Source organism: Epargyreus clarus, unplaced genomic scaffold (assembly GCF_041222505.1).
Source record: "Epargyreus clarus isolate Ecla_fem2 unplaced genomic scaffold, WU_Ecla_fem_2.2 ptg000018l, whole genome shotgun sequence".
NCBI classification, from domain to species: domain Eukaryota; kingdom Metazoa; phylum Arthropoda; class Insecta; order Lepidoptera; family Hesperiidae; genus Epargyreus; species Epargyreus clarus.
In genome coordinates, this window is record NW_027332226.1 from 5,900,571 (window position 1) to 5,920,047 (window position 19,477).

At 35.5% G+C, this 19,477-nt stretch overlaps 2 protein-coding genes across 3 annotated transcripts; one reads left to right on the forward strand and one right to left on the reverse strand.

The window, feature by feature from the left end:
* Positions 1 to 3,554: 3,554 nt before the first annotated feature.
* On the forward strand, positions 3,555 to 15,226 carry LOC140749931 (polycomb protein Sfmbt). Of its 2 annotated transcripts, none has more exons than XM_073083187.1 (10): positions 3,555 to 3,958; positions 4,910 to 5,127; positions 5,996 to 6,220; positions 7,672 to 7,844; positions 8,134 to 8,266; positions 8,595 to 9,070; positions 9,452 to 9,653; positions 10,072 to 10,246; positions 11,481 to 11,710; positions 12,262 to 15,226. In XM_073083187.1, exons 1-10 carry the CDS (start codon positions 3,844 to 3,846, stop codon positions 12,637 to 12,639), a joined length of 2,325 nt encoding a protein of 774 aa, XP_072939288.1. In that variant the 5' UTR covers positions 3,555 to 3,843; the 3' UTR covers positions 12,640 to 15,226. The 2 variants fall into 2 exon arrangements, with proteins under 2 accessions (XP_072939288.1, XP_072939287.1); XM_073083186.1 differs by having other exon boundaries at positions 3,556 to 3,958; positions 8,134 to 8,272.
* fy (fuzzy planar cell polarity protein-like protein) lies at positions 15,223 to 19,332 on the reverse strand. The gene is made up of 8 exons (XM_073083188.1): positions 18,725 to 19,332; positions 18,433 to 18,554; positions 17,705 to 17,972; positions 16,736 to 16,933; positions 16,361 to 16,560; positions 15,860 to 16,041; positions 15,533 to 15,665; positions 15,223 to 15,355 (listed from the first exon to the last, which is right to left on the reverse strand). Exons 1-8 carry the CDS (start codon positions 18,800 to 18,802, stop codon positions 15,298 to 15,300), a joined length of 1,239 nt encoding a protein of 412 aa, XP_072939289.1. The 5' UTR covers positions 18,803 to 19,332; the 3' UTR covers positions 15,223 to 15,297.
* Between the last annotated feature and the right edge of the window lie 145 nt (positions 19,333 to 19,477).

Sequence of the window (19,477 nt, forward strand, 5' to 3'; positions counted from 1 at the left end):
ATTTTTGTAATGTTTTGTAAATGTAAATACTATTTGTTCAAAAAATTGTGGCAGCCCTATCGACGCGAGAAGGGCAGCATACAGCGTGAGGGCCACGATGGAATTAATCGCGGCAACACGAGGAGCAGTGTGAAGAGTGAGGTGGACGCACCATAACTAATATTATAAATGAGAATACGTTTGTTTGTTTGTTTGTTTATTTGCTACACTTTCACGTATTAACTACAAAACCATCATACTTATTTTCAATTATTTGAGATGAATGAGATGAATATACGTATTCTGACCCACTTAATATTGAAATAAGTTATACAATTATTTAACTCTAATGCCAGCTAATTCACGGTCTTCAGGCATATTTAAATAAATAAAACAAGCTATAATCGCTTTAATCCATCCTAAAATACACGAAATCACTTGTTACAAACATCAATACTGCATTTATGTTTATCAATATTGGCTTATGAGCTAGAGGAAATTGTTGAAGACAAGTTGTACAAACAAGGATGAAAAGGTTTATTAATATATAATACATAAAAAATACCCCACACAAATGTAAGGCCGTGATTCCTAGTAGTCAATATCGTTCAAGGTTCGAATCTCATGCATGCCCCTCTGATTTTTGGAAGTGATTCGTAGATTAAAAAACTGATCACTTGTTTGACCGTTTTACGAAAACATCTCGAGGAACCCTATTAAATTTTATCTTAAATAAAAAGTTTTCACAAATCGCAAAGGACCGTAACTTAAATCTCTCACACTCAGAGGAGATCCAAGGTGGGCACGGGTACGGATCTCGTCTTGTCCGGTATCGTATTGTGTCATATTATCATATCACATAAACCTAAAATTAAAATATTGAATAGTAGTGTTTTTTTGCAAATCTTGAGACACTTGCTAGCCAAGTTATGTTAATATTTTCGATGTCGATATTTTAAGAAATCACTCATCATTTTTCATAATAATCAATAAATTATATATTTCTAATTTGATCATAATATATGATTGCAAGCATGTTATGATAAAATACGATGTATAATTCATTTTTAATTTTACTCATAAAAATCATAAACAATTTTTCTTCTGTTATGAAAAGGTAACATCGAATATTAGAGTGGGGAACTCCCGAAATTTATAACCATAAATATGGTGTAACTCTGATAATGTTACACGTATAATACGTGGCTTGTCTTGTCTATGGAATGAAGGCTTTAGCAGACACGTCACACGCCACGGTATTTTGAGCATCAGTGATTCTCGTTTTGGTGATTGCATCAATGTTTATCACGTTTTTTTCCATTGGGTGCATTCGAACGTGGTACCGAAAATGTAGGTTTATGTAGGTATTAAACGTGTTTTGATAGAGCTGTAGTTGTATCGCATTATTCGCATTCAGTAATCATTTAAACTCGAGCGGCGCGATCTGCATTAAAAGCGTTTGAGTCCTCGCCTGGCAGGATCTTCGAAACTAAAAGTAGTATATCTGCTGGAACCCTAATACTCATGATTATTGCCAATATAAACAATTTTATTGCTTTTTTGCGAATTTTCTTGAAATAATAATTAGGTATATAAAAAGGAGAAGACCATTCTCTTCTATGGAGAAGACCATATTAGGAAACATATAGATACCGATAAATATGATAATAGCGATATCATATACAGGGTATCCCGTAAGTACCACGACAAACTTGGGGAGAACATAGGTGAGGGTCCGACCTCTCTGAGAAAAAAAAATATAACAAAAAATACAACCGCCTTCTATGTCACTACAAAGTAAAAAATTATTCAAATAAATGTTGGTTTAGTACATATTTCTGAAATCGGCGCTCAATATATTTCGTTGGATAACGATGTAAACAGCGTGTCTAATATGAGCGCCGACTTTATATTTTCATATATGTTCCCACCTAACCTAACTAAATAGTCAATGATGAACTGGCTTTGCAATTTTATTAGAACCTACATCAAATATCTTCAATCACAACTGAATTATTCCCTTCGGTTGAGGAGTTACATATTTTGTCTCCAGAACCCACTCTGATCCTCATCATATTTAAATGGGACCAACTTGTAGCAATTGTCCACACACGAAATTAAAGGCATTAAAATAGGTTCAAAACGGCGAAGTTATGGCTGTTATATTTACATGGGTGGAGGAGTTCCCCTCATTTTCTCCAGAACCCATCGATGGATCCTAACCATATTTAAATGGGACCAACTTCCAGCTCGTCTCTACACAATAAAAAAAGAATTATTAAAATCGGTCCACTAACGGCGGAGTAATTCGTGTACATACATAAAAAAGATACCGGCTGAATTGATAACCACCTTCTTTTTAAAGTCGGTTAAAAAATATATTTGTAAAAGTGTCACCGTTTTTGCACTACCAATTGTTTTAGATTTTTTGAGAAATTCAGCCCTCTTCATTTTCTTTTGTTAACTGCATGTACAAATTTAGCGATGCAGTGTTTATTTCTTCTGTTAAATATTATCAGATAGTTGGTCTATCATATTTGAATGTAAATTGGTTAAAAGATGGAAAGGAACCATGAAAAAAATAGGGATATTTTTAGATTTTAACTTTTTTACTATTTTTCCCTCAACTTTGACTCGTCGCGTTGAAAAAATAACGTACTGGACTATAAGTGTTCATTGCGCAAAAAAATATGTCCAATTAATAGAGATTTCAAAAAGGTACCACACTTACTATTTAAAGTTGAAGAAAAAAAGTTAAAGCCGTTTTTGCATGAAAGGGACTGAAACCAACTAAAATGTAATGATCGAGTTTTTAGTTAAATTACGGTTTCTACCGACTCACAACGTGTCAAGCAGTACTAAATCACATTATTACCTAGTTACACACTTAAAAATATCATTCTTCATTTGGAAAAAAATAATTAAGTAATCAATTTTTACCTACTTTGAAGGGTCGTTTCGAAGTGAAACTTCGTACATGTATGTAATTTGAATGACAATACCATAATTTGACATCTTGGAACTGATCTGATGATGGAGCCAGGATATGGGTGGTAGATCTCTTACAAATTTAGCCCAAACTCGAGGGATTTACTAATGAAACATGCACCTGCTGGGTCCATCATCAGATCAGTTCCAAGCAACCAACCAAACCAACTATCTGATAGTATGATAGTACTTACCAGAAAAAATGGACCCTGCATCACCAAATTTGTACACGCAGCTAACGAAAGATGTAGAGGGCAGAATTTCTCAAAAAATCTAAAACAATTGATAGTGCAAAAATGGTGACACTTTTATTAAGGTTTTTTTTTCCCCAGAGAGGTCAGACCCTCACCTATGTTCTCTCCCCAAGTTTGTCGTGGTACTTACGGGACAACCTGTATATATGTTAATTAAAAAAATAACATTTTAAAGAGCAGGCCTAATGTTATTTGTTAATAAAATGAATAATTTTTCACTTGATTTTTAAATATTAGTTGTATTCGTAGTAAGATCATTAGATGTTAAATATTCAAACTCACAATAAAGTTTTACTGTAATTCTGGCAACATTGATAATATGTCTGTTCCTCGGTTAGGAGTATAGGTATTCTGTGATGTCTGTCTGTTTCTAATTTATAGAAATTATGTGTTCTATGGATTTAGCTGTAGCTGGCAGCAGTTTGGCTAAAATAATTTTGTATTGTTACTTTCTGAGGCAAGAACGCCTTGAAGTAGTTAAGTATAATTAAAAATACATGTTAGTAGTTTTTTATTTATACAAAGTTATCTACTGTACATTTTGCAGCATAGTAAACTTTCGTCATGAATATTGTAGTGTTTACATCGACGTTTTATTGTATTAGTGTGTTGTCTTCTAAATATGGCTTTCTACAATGCCGGCAGTGATAGAAACTTGAAGGAAAATAACGATACTACTGATGATAATTCTGTAGTTGATGATTTATCTGTAATTCCATTGGAAAAGGATAGTTTCGGTATGTAATGGGTTCATGTTGTTTATAAATTTGACACTGCACTGACTGCACTTCTTTTCTGTGTTAAACTAAGCTTAAATAAAGTATTTCTTATTGTACTATGTAAGAATGTTTTATCATAATGTTGATCATTTATGTCTTAGGGATTAAAGTTCTTCATATCATAATACAAAAGTCATGGTTAAGTAGATTTAAATATTCATTTTAATTTTATATTTGCATTAACTTGTTGTAAATTTCGTAAACAAAGAATTATTGTAACATTGACTTTTGTTATTCTATGGTTCATAAACTTTAATAAGTGATTGCTGCATATAATATTGTTTTTTCTAGTAGAGTATTTTCTGGTGGTTCCTAGAGTTTGTTGAGAGCCCTACCTTCAAAGCTAGCATATACATATATATATTGTGTAATATTAAAGAAGCAAAAGAGAATTTAAAACATGTGATGGTAAATTGCTACTACCTCCCATTAATCAACCTCTGACCAGACCATAAGGCCTTAGGTTGGTATTGTCTGTGCCAAACAGCAAATTGTAGATATCAGCGGACCAAGACAGTGTGGGATCCCTTCGGCACCCCTACACTGCATGCTCTCCCCCATGGCCACATAGCTGTGTTAGTGTGCCTGTTAGTGTTTGCGGACGATAAGAGTTGCGTTGCTACTCCTGAGGAGAAGTTATGATACTTTGGATAAGTACGAGTCTGTCTTCCTTAACACACTTCAAACTGGAATATATCAGCGTTGAACATTGTTCTACTAGCAATCAAAACTGTTTATAGGAACATATAGTATATAATTATATTGTAGAATAATTTACATGAATACATGCAACTTAAATATGGGAAGCTTGGATTGATTATGATAAACTCATGACTGTGTCTCATACTCATATAATAATAGACCAATAATAAAGACAATGTTTAGCTGTGTGTTTTAAATCAATTTCAGCAATATGTGAATTGTGCGGACGTGTGGGTCTTCGCGGTCAATTCTATTACCGTAACAACAAGTTTTGTTCTTTGAGATGCAGTTTTAGTAGTACAAGACGACGTAATTGTACCTGGAAATTCAAACTAATGGAAGGGACTGAACACATGGCTGGTTTAATACCTTTGGAACCTTTGCCCCAACTACAGCATTGGCAGGCCACGTTTAATGAATTACAGGTATGGCGTATGGTGAACTTTTGAAAATGATGTAGACTTTGTGTTTTTTTGAGAGAGAGACATCTCTCTCTCTATTGTAAATTGGCATTGGATTGAAATCCTACCTAAGGATAGTGAACATATAGATGCATTGCTACCCTTGATGATTTAACTGGAATGGTTCAGTCTGGAATGGTTAAATCAAAATACAATGATGCCTTACACTTTTGTTATTAGGCAGAATATGTACGATGGAGCTAGCTCATTAGTCGTGCTATGAATTGTCTTACAAACTGTCATAGTGGCAATATAGTCATAGAAAGTGCATTTTAATTTTATAAAATTTTATTTATTGTGTTATTAACTCATTACTTTAGAGGTATAATAAGAAATGCTTCTTACACTCATAGCCAATAGGAGTTTCCTGTACTCTTTAGTGACCTGTGGGCCTACCACCATTGTTTAAAAATCATCATACTTCAGGAAAGTTTTACTTCAATATTGCATCAACATTTTTTGTTTTGTACCACAACCTCCTTAAAACAGTTTTGTTTTATTCTTGCTGAGTGATGTAAAAGAATGAGTAATTTGTCTATTCCTTATCCAAGTCAAAACGAAACATTGAAACTAGTGTCATCATTTTCGCACCACAGTCTTGATTGTGTTCCGTCACTCACAGTTGAACAAACGTAAACCCTTATTTATTTTTCGCTTACCCATTGTATAAAAGCAATTGAAGTTGTCATATTTTGCTTAAAAAAATAAAATTCCTGCAAAAAAAAAGCTAATTAATAATTTTGAGTAACGACTCTTTTAAATGTTGCTATAAGAAAAAAATGTAGTTGCGATATAAATAAATCATAATAATATTGTAATTATCACTTTTCAGGCAGGGCCCGTGAAGAAGTCAGCTGCATTGATTGCAAATAGTTATGAATGGAAAGATGAATTATTTGGTTGTGATTTTCTTGCTGCTCCCGTCAACCTATTTAAGCACGCTCCACTGCATGAGATTTGCACATTTGAAGGCATGAAAGTTGAAGTAAAAAATTCAGAATGTGAAAATAATTCTGAAAAGTTGAATGACTACTTTTGGGTAGCCACAGTTTTAAAGGTAAGCTTCTCATTAAACCCAATTTGTTGATTTTTACGAGTTTTAATAAAATAAGTATAACAACTCATTTTTGCCATAATTTAAATATATTTTTTTATCCATATAATGTTTCTGTAAACATTAAAGGGCAATATAATTATGCTATATCTAGGGTTGTATGTATAAATCTAGGGTTTTTTTGGCATATTTGCTGATTGCTATTGTCTACATACTAATATCTTCCATAACTTAGAATTTAATTGTGGAGGTTGTGTGTCGGTGTTATTTTTACGCTATTGCATAGCTTTTATCGCGGGCTTTGAGCGCGGCGACCGAATCGAGAAAATCCGTAACGAAAATTCCTAACACCTTAATTCGTCAACTTGAAAACAGATGGCAGTAATACATATTTTTTTTAAATTTTATTTTTTAACAACAATGTTGATTAAGACTGATGTTTAATATGTTTATGTCACTAGCGGTTACCCATCTAACATCCGACCTCGACAAACGTTGCTTAAGTTACGTCTTAGTAATTTAAATGTTGATTACAATTGCTATTTTAATATGTTTTTGTCACTAGCGGTCACCCATCCAACATCCGACCTCGACCAACGTTGCTTAACTTAAGTTTTAGTAATTTTAATGTTGATTACAACTGTTATTTTAATGTTTTTGTCACTAGCGGTCACCCATCCAACATCCGACCTCGGCCAACGTTGCTTAACTTACGTTTTAGTAATTTGAATGTTGATTACAACTGTTATTTTAATGGTTTTGTCTCTAGCGGTCACCCATCCAACATCCGACCTCGACCAACGTTGCTTAACTTAAGTTTTAGTAATTTTAATGTTGATTACAACTGTTATTTTAATGTTTTTGTCACTAGCGGTCACCCATCCAACATCCGACCTCGACCAACGTTGCTTAACTTACGTTTTAGTAATTTGAATGTTGATTACAACTGTTTTTTTAATATATTTTTGTCACTAGCGGTCACCCATCCGACTTTCGACCGAGCCCACCATTGCTTAACGTACGTTTTAATAATTTTAATGTACATTACGACTGATAGTTTAATATGTTTTTGCCACTTGCGGTCACCCATCCAATTTTCGTCCGCACCCACCCTTGCTTAACTTACGTTTAAGGAATTTAAATGTTGATGTTTTTAAGCTATTGCATAGCTTCTATCGCGGGCCTTGAGCGTGGAGACCGAATCCAGAAATTCCGTAACGAAAAAAACCTAACACCCCCCACTCCGACCGGCACAGCGGTGATACTTTTTAGTAGCGATCTGTGCGCCCCGGGGCGCACACGCCAGTTGACGGGTTAATGACTTTTTGAAATATCACGCTTGCAATTTGCATAAGTTGATAAAAAATGCTATGCAATAGCTTTACCGCGGCAGTCTCCGAGTGCCACACGTATTTTTTTATATTTAATTTAATGACAACTATCTTATGATACAGGTAAAAGGCTACATGGGGCTTTTACGATATGAGGGATGTGGAAGTGATGACTCAAAAGACTTCTGGGTAAATCTATGTTGTTCAGAGGTACATCCTGTCGGTTGGTGCGCAACTCGTGGCAAACCTATCATTCCACCGCGCAGCATAGCTGACAAATATACAGATTGGAAGAAGTGAGTATTTTTGTTCAAATGTTTTGACGTGAGTTTCTGTACCATTATATTTTGGTATTTTAAACAGCAGACATAATTATTAGTCATTTTTTAAAATATTATTAATAGGAATACTGTCGTAACTTTGTATAGGCAAAAGATTACAAAATATAAGCTTAATTACTGTTTAAATGACAAGGTGGTTTTGTTGAAGTGTTTTGTACATTTTACCTCTTATCTAAGCATGGTAAAATGCATGGTAAATATTGATGAAAAATCAGTTTTAAAAAAAGTTTTTTTTTTTTTGCAGATTCTTAGTCCGTCAGTTAACTGGTGCTCGTACATTACCGGCCAACTTTTACACTAAACTACATGAAAGTCTTGTGTCAAGATTTTCAGTTGGCTGCATCATGGAAGTTGTTGACAAGAACAGGATTTCACAAGTAAAGGTCTTGTATATTTAAGTTTATTAAAATTGGCTTTACAGTAAACCTGGTTCTTTTTTAAAACAAAAAATAAATAAACTCAAAAATAAATTTGTCCCACACCATCATGATAGGCGAGTTGTGTGCGACTTTAATAGAATTCTGTGTATATCATACTGTTGTATGACATGTACATAGAAAGATTGAATTTATTGCATGTCAAAAAGATTTTTTGTTGCATAGATTTTCAAGGATAATAATTGAAATTATTTATTTTTGTTTTTTTTTACACATAGAATTCAATTGATAATAATTTTATTTCATTATTAAAAAAAATATATTACAGGTAGCAACCGTAAGCGAAATAGTAGGAAAACGGTTGCATGTGAAATATTATGACAGCTCCCCAGAAGACAACGGCTTTTGGTGTCATGAGGATTCACCGTTGATACATCCAGTGGGATGGGCATTTACGATTGGACATCCCTTAGATGCCCCGCAGAGCTACTGTCAAAGGGTTGCTGCTGGAAGGATCTTGCCCAACGATACCGTGCCAGAGTTGTTTTATAAATATCCAACCATCGAGGTGCCATTATTTTCTGAAGGAGAGAAGATAGAAGCAATCGACCCTTTGAACCTGTCAGCGGTTTGTGCGGCCACAGTCATGCAGATCCTTAACGACGGCTACATGATGATAAGGATTGATTGCTACCCCGCCGAAGTGACGGGAGCCGATTGGTTCTGCTATCATGAAAGATCTCCTTGCATATTCCCCGTCGGGTTCGCGCAAGCTAATAACATACCACTTATTCCTCCAAATGGGTAAGTACATGATACTGCGTTGTAGAAAAGTATATGTATAATAAAACCTAGATTAATCTTAAGCAAAATCCTCAATCTATTCTCACCTGATGGTAAGTGGCTACTGCCGCCCATGAACATCCGTAATCAACCCCAGATAGGATTAGATATTCCTACCTGAGGTCGGCCACAGATACGCCGCTACCCCTGAGGACAAAGCTGGAACGCCTCGGAAAAGTATGTCTCCCTTACCACACTCTTCAAACCGGAACATAGCAGCGCTTAACACTGCTGTTATTAGGTAGAAATAGGTGTGGCGGTGGTGACGCCGGAGTCGAACCACAAAGGGTTCTGCCACCTTGAAAACGTATGTTCCCTAATGTGGTCGTTAATGGCTTACAGGTACACAGCGGAGCGCTTCTCGTGGGAGGAGCACCTGCGCGAGACGGGCGCGGTGGCGGCGCCGCGCGCGGTGTTCGGCGCGCGCGGCCACGTGGTCTCGCACGGCTTCGTGGCCGGCATGCGGCTCGAGTGCGCCGACCTGATGGACCCGCGGCTCGTCTGCGTCGCTACCGTCGCTAGGGTTGTTGCTGACTTGCTCAAGGTAGGATTGTATTGATTGGATAATTCTTTCTAATGTTTTAAATGCGAATGTGAGTTTGTTTGCTACACTTTCACGCCTTAACTAGATAACCGATTGTCATGAAATTTTGTACACACGTTGTCAGGGTTTCAGAAAAGGACATAGGTATAGTCCACGCCAAACTGCTAGTCCGCATTGAAGTTGTGAGCTGGTGTAGTCATACAATTTGCTATGGCGACGCGATTTATTTCTATATTCAGAGCGGCCTAGCAGTTTTACGCGAACTATACCTTTGATCCCGAAAAATAATACTGTATATATTTTTTAAATAGAAGTATCGTGTCCGGTGTGGATTTGTGTATTGCTAAAGAAAATGCTACTGCAGCATTGTACCCTTTTCCATGATATACATTATACACTTAATCTGTTTACTTACTAGGTGCATTTCGACGGATGGGGGGCGGAGTACGACCAGTGGCTGTGGGCGCACAGCACGGACGTGTACCCGGTGGGCTGGTGCCGCGCGGTGGGGCACCGGCTGGAGGGCCCGCTGCAGCCCGCGCCGCCCGCCAAGCGCGCCGCCGCCAAGCCGCTGCGACGGCGACGGAGGCCCGGTGAGTGTACTGTACCGGCGTGACGTCTAGCTAGCTAGCTGACGCTAGCTGCCCAGTGACGGCCGGCGGTGGAGTACGACCAGAGGCTGTGGGCTGGTGCCGCCCGGTGAGCCCTGGCGCTGTTTGGCCACCGTCACCGATCCGATACCGATAATTAATGACGGCGCCGAAGTAGCGTACATACATTTACTGTAGACGCTTGTCCACCGCACGTCCGTCACCAGAGCACCGTCATCCTGGCCGCCGATATTTCGAGTAGATCGGCGTGAGCGCTAGATCGATACCGAGATATTGACAGGCCGATGTGCCGGCAATATAAAACACGTTGGAACGTGTCCATACACTCACTGTCGTCACATGCTCGACATCTGGAACAAAATAAATTGCCGATATCGATCGCGGTGGACAAACTATCGCTGTCACGACGTATTAAACTCAGCCCGATATAATCTCGTTCTCGTTATTGGCTCGGCGACGGTGCGGTGGACAAACGACCTGAGTGTACTGTACCGGTGTGACGTCAGCACTGCTAGTTGCGACGGCAGGCTGTGGAGTACGACTAGTGGCTGTGGACGCACAGCACGGACGCTTGTGTACAGTCAGTGCCAAGCTTCTAGTCCGTTCTGAAGTTGTTGTGCACAGGTGTTGTCAGAGAGCCAATGCGGTCCAACACAACTACAACCATGTACTCCGTAGCAACAGTAAGGACACACTAACGCTGCTATGTATAAGTGAGCGGAGCGGACAGCGGACGGGTGACGGGTCCCACGCCGTCTTCGTCCCGCTAATGTCTATAATTTGCTATTGCGACGCGACTCGTTTCTATATTCGGAGCGGACGTTCGGACTTTTCTATGATGGTGATGGCCCGGTAAATCGTTGATATCAGACATATCTGGGTTCCATAACCAGCTAAGCATATATAAGTCAATTGTGGCAATGTCTTTGTGTCTATGTACTAAGATTAGATGGGGAATATTAATAAGGGATGATAAATGAGTTATTTGTAATAATAGTGATGAAAGTAAACGTTGTAAGGAAACCTACTTATTTATCAAAAAATCAATCTAATATTCACAAAGATGTGTGCGATGTGTTGATAATGTAAATGTGTGCTAATGTTTGCCATCTATTCGGATATTTGATTATGTTTGTGTGCACAGGCATGGCAGTAATAACCAGGAATATTTTAATATCAACCATAAGAATGTAATAATTGTCCTGTTCGTTCACAGCGAAAGCGCAGCATCCACCGACTATAACGGAGGACAGCTCGCAGAACAGCGACATGGGCGATGGTAAGAATCTATCCCCGCTCAGTATGCCTGAGGCATTTCCTGATCCAGAGTCTCGTACAGAGGACGGAAAAAGGACGGAGATGGTCCAAATGGAGGTGGAAATGAAGATTCGGTTCCAGGAAGTCGTCGACGACAGGCTCGAAGACACCAGTCAGAGCGATACTTCGGTAAGGGATTTATATATATAAACTAGCTGACCCGGCAAACGTTGTGTTGCCATATAAATAAAAAAATGTTAAGGGTGAACAACCCTTATCACTTAGGGGTATGAAAATTAGATAGTAGCCGATTCTCAGACCTACTGAATATGCATATAAAATTTGGTGAAAATCAGTAAAGCCGTTTCGGAGGAGTACGGTAACTAACTTTGTGACACAAGAATTTTATATATAACTCAATAGGGGGTGGGGTTGAATTCCAGACAGATAATTCAAAGTTATGTGCGTATTAAAAATATATATTATAGTTTGAATTATCGGTGAAGGAAATCAACGTGAGACAACATGGATAAGTAACAGTTAAAAAATAACAGTTCTCAAGGCTGAAATCTACCGATTTCCAGTTGTTCACCGTGGTGGACCGTAGCCTATACTCCACTCGCTTTAAGAGGGAACCTTTGCCCAACCAGCAAGGGGCTGACAAATTGTAATGCTAAAGATTAATGTAATGTAATATTTAATTTATATTTAATCTCACACTGTCTGTTTATAATTTTCAGAATACACCTACAACTACAGCTAAATATCCTCAGGATGCTCCGCCAAGTTCGTCTAATATAGCATCCAGTGAAGATGATAGCATGGACTCGAAAGTGATACCTAGACTAGTCAATACCTCTGTGCCCTTAGAAGTTCTAAATGCCCTGGAGCCTGAAAACTGGACTACTGCGGACGTTGCAAAGTTCCTTACAATTAACGACTGTCAAACCTACTGCGTTAATTTCAGCCATATAAATGGTGCGATGTTAATTCAACTAAGTAAGGACGAGATAATAGAGCTATTAGAAATGAAAGTGGGGCCTTCACTAAAAATATACGACCTAATTCAGCAGCTCATATGTAAGATAAGACCTCAGAGTAGAATGTCATTCAAATAGTTTAAGTACTTTGCCAATGGAAGCCTCAAGTTAGCTAGTTAACAGTATTAGTTTGAGTGTATATCTCTAATCACGCAAGTTTGCTATGAGAAACTAATTGGGAGCCAAATCATATCAGCTATAGTGTTATGTGATAAAATGTAGTATAAATGTGCATCCTGTTTGGAATTGATGGATTCAGTTAGTACTTTTATGTAATGACTAATATTAATGTGTTATATCTATCTATAATATCAGTTTTGTCAAACTGGGTGCGATTTCATGACCTTGTCGTCTCGATGAAAACACTGACAAATAAATCAAATAAATACCCGCTTTAATGTATCACATTTTATACCCACCTCATTTTATTTGTACAGTTTTTACAGATGCTTCAATTTAATGCATGACATACTGATTTTTCTTATATTGTTATTTGTTATACAAACAATATTGTGTAGATATTATTATTTTTAACAATCACAATTGGTCTAAGTCATATGATAAAATTTATGTTGTATCCCACTCTTTAACTGACGTATAAGTAAGCACATATGATACATATTGCCTCAAATAATGCTTGGAGAAGAATTCAATTTACAATAAGTGGATTTTTGTAAAATAATGCAAATGTTATAGCCATTCTATTTTATGGCTTAACTTAAATGAACATAACAAACCATCTACAAAGATCTAAAGGAAAGGGAATGATCAAATGTACGTTAAAAATAACAATCATGTGAATTACCAATAACATTAGTATTGTTTCATAAAAGAAATATTAAAAGTAATCTGTGCCAAAGATTTGAGATTCAGATAAATCAAAAATTAGGGACTTTATATTCAATCAGTCGTAACTTTTTTCTTTTACTTAAGCAAATAATCGATGCTTTTAAATTGATTAACGATTTGTTATGAAATTTCACTCTAACCGATATGCAGATGAAGAACCTTTCTTATCTTTTTTTAAATCCTATAGTAGCTGGCTTATTTGCTGGCTATTCCGTTAAATATTTTTTTTATGAAAACATATTTCCTGTATGTTTTAGCTAATGACGCTGAATAATGGTTTTATTTATTTTAATGTCACACAAAACAAGGTTATATAGTGGCACTAACCACTATCTTAGTGTATAGGAACCAGAGTTTCCGATATTCACATGTTTTTAGTCATCTTAATGCTTCGTAACGACATTTTATAATATTTCAGTTAATTTACGACTTCCTCGTAATTTTGTTCACTTACAAACGTGTTTCTTGAACCCTGTGATAACTTTTTGAATATTTTATAATTTAAAATAAAACTAAAAAAATAATATTCATTATTAAATGCGCATATTTCTATCAGAATCTTTGTTATAGTAGTCAGATCTGTACCCATTAATTATTTTGTATTTTTCTCATATTGTGTCATATTTCACTTTTAATCGTTTTATGGTTGGCAGACAAGAATTCCTATTTTTATATAGTGGCGAAAGAACATACAAATTCACAAAATTGTTCATTATTGATAATTGCATTACATCTCTTGCTGATTAACTTGGAAAATTCTAGAATATAAATGGTAAATCATTTTAATTGCCCTTTTTTCAGGTTACAGAAAGAATAATTTATTTTCGGATTTTGTACTGTATACAAACTATTGAAATGTTGATAACCATTGAACTTGATAAATGCAATAATCATGGTGTAGTTCATAATGAAATTAAAAGGTTAGACTACATGTTTCAATCTCAATTATATTTGTGTATTCGAATAAAAGAAATCGTCGAGTTTACAATATTTTTAACCACAAAGCATCTTGTAGTCACGAAATGTATATATAAGTAGTGTAAAGAAGGTCACTATTTGTTAAATGTTTGTAAAACAAATTATTGTATGACCGTCATATGACCGCGTATATATAATGATTGTTTTGTATTAAGTCATTTGTGTAATAAAACTATTTTCTAAAAAGTTTACATAGGCCTAAAATATTTCAAACATGTTTACCTCATATTGATTCTGTATGATGTATTTATGCTGTACTTTGAAAAATGAAACATCCAGTTACTAAAATAATGCTATGGAATAGCAGCTTGGTGTTTTGACTTAAAGTTCAAATCATAAAAACAATGGACCACAGATTTGAAAGGTGTATACAGTCAAGGGCATTTGCATACTATGTTTTAAAATAAATATATACTTCAATACGCTAAATGTGACTTGCATAAGGTCACACAAATTTTTCCCTTGATGTTAAGTCGGATGTGTCGTCACTAAGTTTGCGATTTCTACCATTATTTGTTATATTTTGTTTTGTAGTGCTCAAGAAATAAATTCCAAATCAATACATTATGTGTGAAAGCTCTTGGTCCCATTACCATTGTATTGTATTGTAAAATAAGTGTGGCGTTATAACAATAACTATTTTATGTAGATCATGGGTTGGACCAAAATTATTTATATACGCGGCGTATCATGTTGTATGTGTATTGGGTGATAAACAAAATTGCCTTCCTAGTGACTTATTTAAATAAGAAACCAATTTAGACTAACTTATTGCAATTGGCACTGCTTGTGTTTAGAGTGGAATGCTCGGATACTGGTATTAAACAATTAAAAGACATATATGAGTATTATTTATTGTCTCTTACTACCTACACACATGGACGGAATCATTATGGTTCATAAGGTTTTTTACCAATGTATATCTTTGTTGGCAGCCAGCTCTTGTAGTATTTGTCCTGTAATTAATCTGTAAAGATAAACAATGTTACTTAAGTAATTTTCATTTTAAAGAAGCACAAAATTATCATTTAAAAATTTGTAGGTATGTAATGCATACAGTAGATAAGAGTTTCTTAGTGTGGCGTTTATTGATTCCCTATTAAAGTTTATTAATTATTAAAGTTAACTATAATTAAAATCTTACCTAGTTGTATGAGTAGGCACTGTTGGAGCATATAGTGCGCAACAGAATAGGTTTCCAGACCTTTGGGCGTGGCATTTGTGATATTCAGAGCACCAATAAGTCTCTACCATCCCAGGCAAAGCATCCACAGTAGCTGAATATAATTATTGCATGATTATTACAAAATGCCATATATAAAGTAAAGAGAAGCAGGTATGCATACAGATAGAAGAATAAACATTTATTATTGCATAGAGTATATGCAATTTGCATCACTTTTACTAGTTATCTACGCAAGGGCAACTTATATAAGATACATTACATAAAAGGACCTTATGGCCTACTTACAATTGTTCTTCTCTTCATCTTTACTAATTGCTTGTGGTATCAAGTCTTTTGCAGTAGTAACATAAAAGGTCCTCAAGATATCCATCCGATGTGCGCCCGACATGCCTCTGCTTTTCTGATTTGATATGTGAAGGTGGCGGGAAAATACGCATCGTCGCTTACTTATATTAATCACGAGAATCCTTAAAAAAGAAAAACACCATTAACCAGTACTAATTTATGAAATTCATAAAAGTACATTGAAAAATGGAAATAAAAGTGCATGACATAAAATTAACGTTTTGGTGTTCGCGCATTTGATCATTTGATAGAAAATCTTAGTAAACTGTTAATTAAATTAATTTCAAGACCTGTTTTATATGTAGGTAACCATTATTCATGCTTTGGGATAAGTTATTTATACTATATTTTCCATCATCCACACTGGAGCTCCAATGTATTCAGTTGTTCAGGGGTTTTTTACAGAGCTTGTTTGTTAATATAGTAGTAAAAAACACCTACCCTAGTAAGCAAGGCTCGAAATTGATGCTTGCAGGGAAGTTTCTAGGATATACAAGCTTAGCTTCCTTGATTATGGGCGCATATACTTCCCAGCATTGCAATACGATCTCATCTATTTCTGTTAAGGCAGGAGTAGCACCGCATATCACCAGAATATAAACATCCATTAGAAGCTTACACGTCACTGCTCTGAATGCAACCTGAAGAAAATTAATAAGAGTAATTTTGTAGTAGAATCTTAAATCAACAAATACTAAGTTATTGAATGAAGTAAAGTAGATGGGTAATAGGTAGGTATGTATTCCAATACTGTATTACAATAGCAGTACAAATTACAAGTAAGCACTTTCTTGTAATAAATTATAATCTACTTACATTGGGGCTCATATGCGGTAAGTACACGAGAGTGTCTCTTAAAGGGGCTCCATCCTGTGTAGCTGCTAGCAAGAGCAACAATCTCGCCTCCCTGGGATCCAATTCGCAGAAATCTGTACTTGTCGCCACTAACTGTCCATGTATGCTTAGACACGCCCATCGCCCAGTTACTTTCTCGGCGTAATTGTCCAAAACTGTCTATGAGTATTTTTTATTAGTCAGTATCATAATTGAACTAAGTAACTATTGTTTATAGAAAACAAATTATAGTGAGTGATTAAAAAAAAATGGAGTGATATAAGATGCTAATATTTAAGGGGTCCACAAATATTTGGATCAAAGGTATTTGTGTTAAATTTTGGCAAGGAAGTATAGTCCGCATAAAACTGCTAGTCCGATCGAATATAGATATGAATTGCATGGTCATAATAAATTGTATGACTACAACTGCTTATAACAACTTCAGAACGGACTAGCAGTTTGGCACGAACTATACATAATTAAATTTTTAGATAATAAATTAGGATACATTAGCTAAAGGGTCAAAATAAAGATCTATTAGGGTCTTCACACAGATCGGCTCGGAGAGGAGAGCAGATTTTTATCACGTTGGAAACAGAGTTTTGAGTACCTAATTGTATTAAGGTTTATTTTTGTATGTGAACTTCTTTTGTCACTACGCGCGCTTCATGTGAAATAATAAGAGGAGCCGACCCGCTCTGACTGTGTGATCATTTTCCCTCGTGCAGATAGGCTCCGATTGCGAGTGCATCCGCTTTCAGATCTTTACCAGCTGGTCTATATGAAATAATTGGCGGCTCCACTTCGGTCAATTTCAAGCGTATACCATCCAGTCTGTGTGAAAAGAAAAATGCGGGCCGATGCTCTCCGAGCCGGTCTGTATGAACAGACCCTTTGTCTGCTCTATTTTTTTAAATATAGCATTAAAAAATATTAGTAAATAAATACCTGTAACTGCTGTGCTTGTGGGCATAAAACACTTGGAATGAGATCTAACACCAACATAGTTTGTGGAACTGTATTAGGGTCCAATGACTCCAAAAGACAATCAATGATTTGATAACACTGCCTCAGGTCTCTTTTTATTTGGTCTAAGTTTTTCAAGTTCTCCAGTTCTTTCTTGCCGATGCAGAATATCATAGCATCATAAATTGAGGACAAAAGAAGTTCTAAATCGCACTCGAGACCACCTGTTACTATACCAATTAATGTTATGCTAAAAAAGGGACATATAATATAAAAATGAAAATAATTATTAATCAAAACAATTATAAAGCAAGTAATTAGTAAATAAAGTACACTGTACTGGCAGTCCAATCCAGTTTCAGTACTATATAGTAGTACTATATAGTAGTAGTAGTATTATATAGTACTTTGTTTCAGTGATTACTGAAACAAAGTACTATATAATTTTGATGTAAAATTATAACAAGACATGTATGTCTAATTTTTTTTGTTACAAAAATACTGTATGATATGAATTGCTAATACCTATGTTTTAACCCACAACAAATAGATTATGTCTGTATAAGTTTGCTGTTTGTTGTGTTACACTTGTAGAAGATGTGCTCCCCCATAGAAATATCGAGCACATTTTAAAAATACATTGATATACATAGATATGATGAGCTTTGACTGTCATTTTTATGTTATCACTCAAAGTAAATATAATATACCTTTTACAGAACTCCTTCCACAAGATACTTCCATTATCAACTAATGTATTTAGCACTGATAAGTTATGGCATTTGCTGAACATATTTATGCCATGAAGTGATGCAATTGTTGAAAATTGGATCTATAAATATACAAAAAAAGATTAAAAGAGTTATACAGTGGACAATGTAAAGATTTTCATACTAAAACTTTTATCGCACATCTAACTTCTATACTATCTCAGATTGGGTATTGGTCGTGGAACCTGCAAGGGTTTATTCAACTTAGAGAAAATAAGATTCGATTACTCACATTTTCACTGTTGCCTCGTTTTCTTGAAAATATAGGCACGCCACTTTCAGCGGCTATTGCTATAACTAAGACGGACATTTCGTATATTTTTACTGTAAATAGTTTAAATTACACTTTTACCATATTTCTTTTAATATGTTTTATTATACTGTATGTACCAATATATTACTACGATTTACTATTATATTGCAATCTCATTTAGTGCAAAACTAGTAAATAATGTTTTGTTTTAACAAGTTTCATTGTTGATAATAATGTTAATACCATACCGGTAACCGGTTGTTTTGTTTACTATGCTGTTATCTGTCATTTGTCAGTGTCCCTGTCAAGTCACCACAATACAAAGTTGATATTATTATTATCTGTAGACGTTGCTTATTTTTTATATAGTGTTTTACGACCTTGGCTTCTTGCCTTTCAGCCTAACTTTAGTGTACTTTCATCGTTAAAGACGTTGCTTATGATATGTTAAGGATATTATGGTAAAATTAACGAGATAAATATCGATGTTCATTGCTATCAAAGGTATAGGATATCGATATTCCGGTAAGCACCAATTTGAACGCCATGCTATCCATATAACGGCATAAATCAAATATGCAAGTATAAAGAATTTTCGTTCACAAAATTCAAACGTTATATTTCATTTCTTTATATAAAGATCTTGATCTGTGTTGTTGTATTGTTGATAAAAATTTAGGTATTAGAGCCTAAATTAAATTAAATAGGAAAAAATCCCTGATTCTATTTTAT

Coding starts and splice junctions, on each gene's coding strand:
- LOC140749931 (XM_073083186.1), top strand. CDS start 3,844: ATGGCTTTCTACAATGCCGGCAGTGATAGAAACTTGAAGGAAAATAAC. Junction 3,959..4,909: donor ATTGGAAAAGGATAGTTTCG/GTATGTAATGGG, acceptor AATCAATTTCAG/CAATATGTGAATTGTGCGGA. Junction 6,221..7,671: donor GGGTAGCCACAGTTTTAAAG/GTAAGCTTCTCA, acceptor CTTATGATACAG/GTAAAAGGCTACATGGGGCT.
- fy (XM_073083188.1), bottom strand. CDS start 18,802: ATGTCCGTCTTAGTTATAGCAATAGCCGCTGAAAGTGGCGTGCCTATA. Junction 16,934..17,704: donor CACAAGCACAGCAGTTACAG/GTATTTATTTAC, acceptor AAATACTCATAG/ACAGTTTTGGACAATTACGC. Junction 15,356..15,532: donor GTGCCTACTCATACAACTAG/GTAAGATTTTAA, acceptor TTATCTTTACAG/ATTAATTACAGGACAAATAC.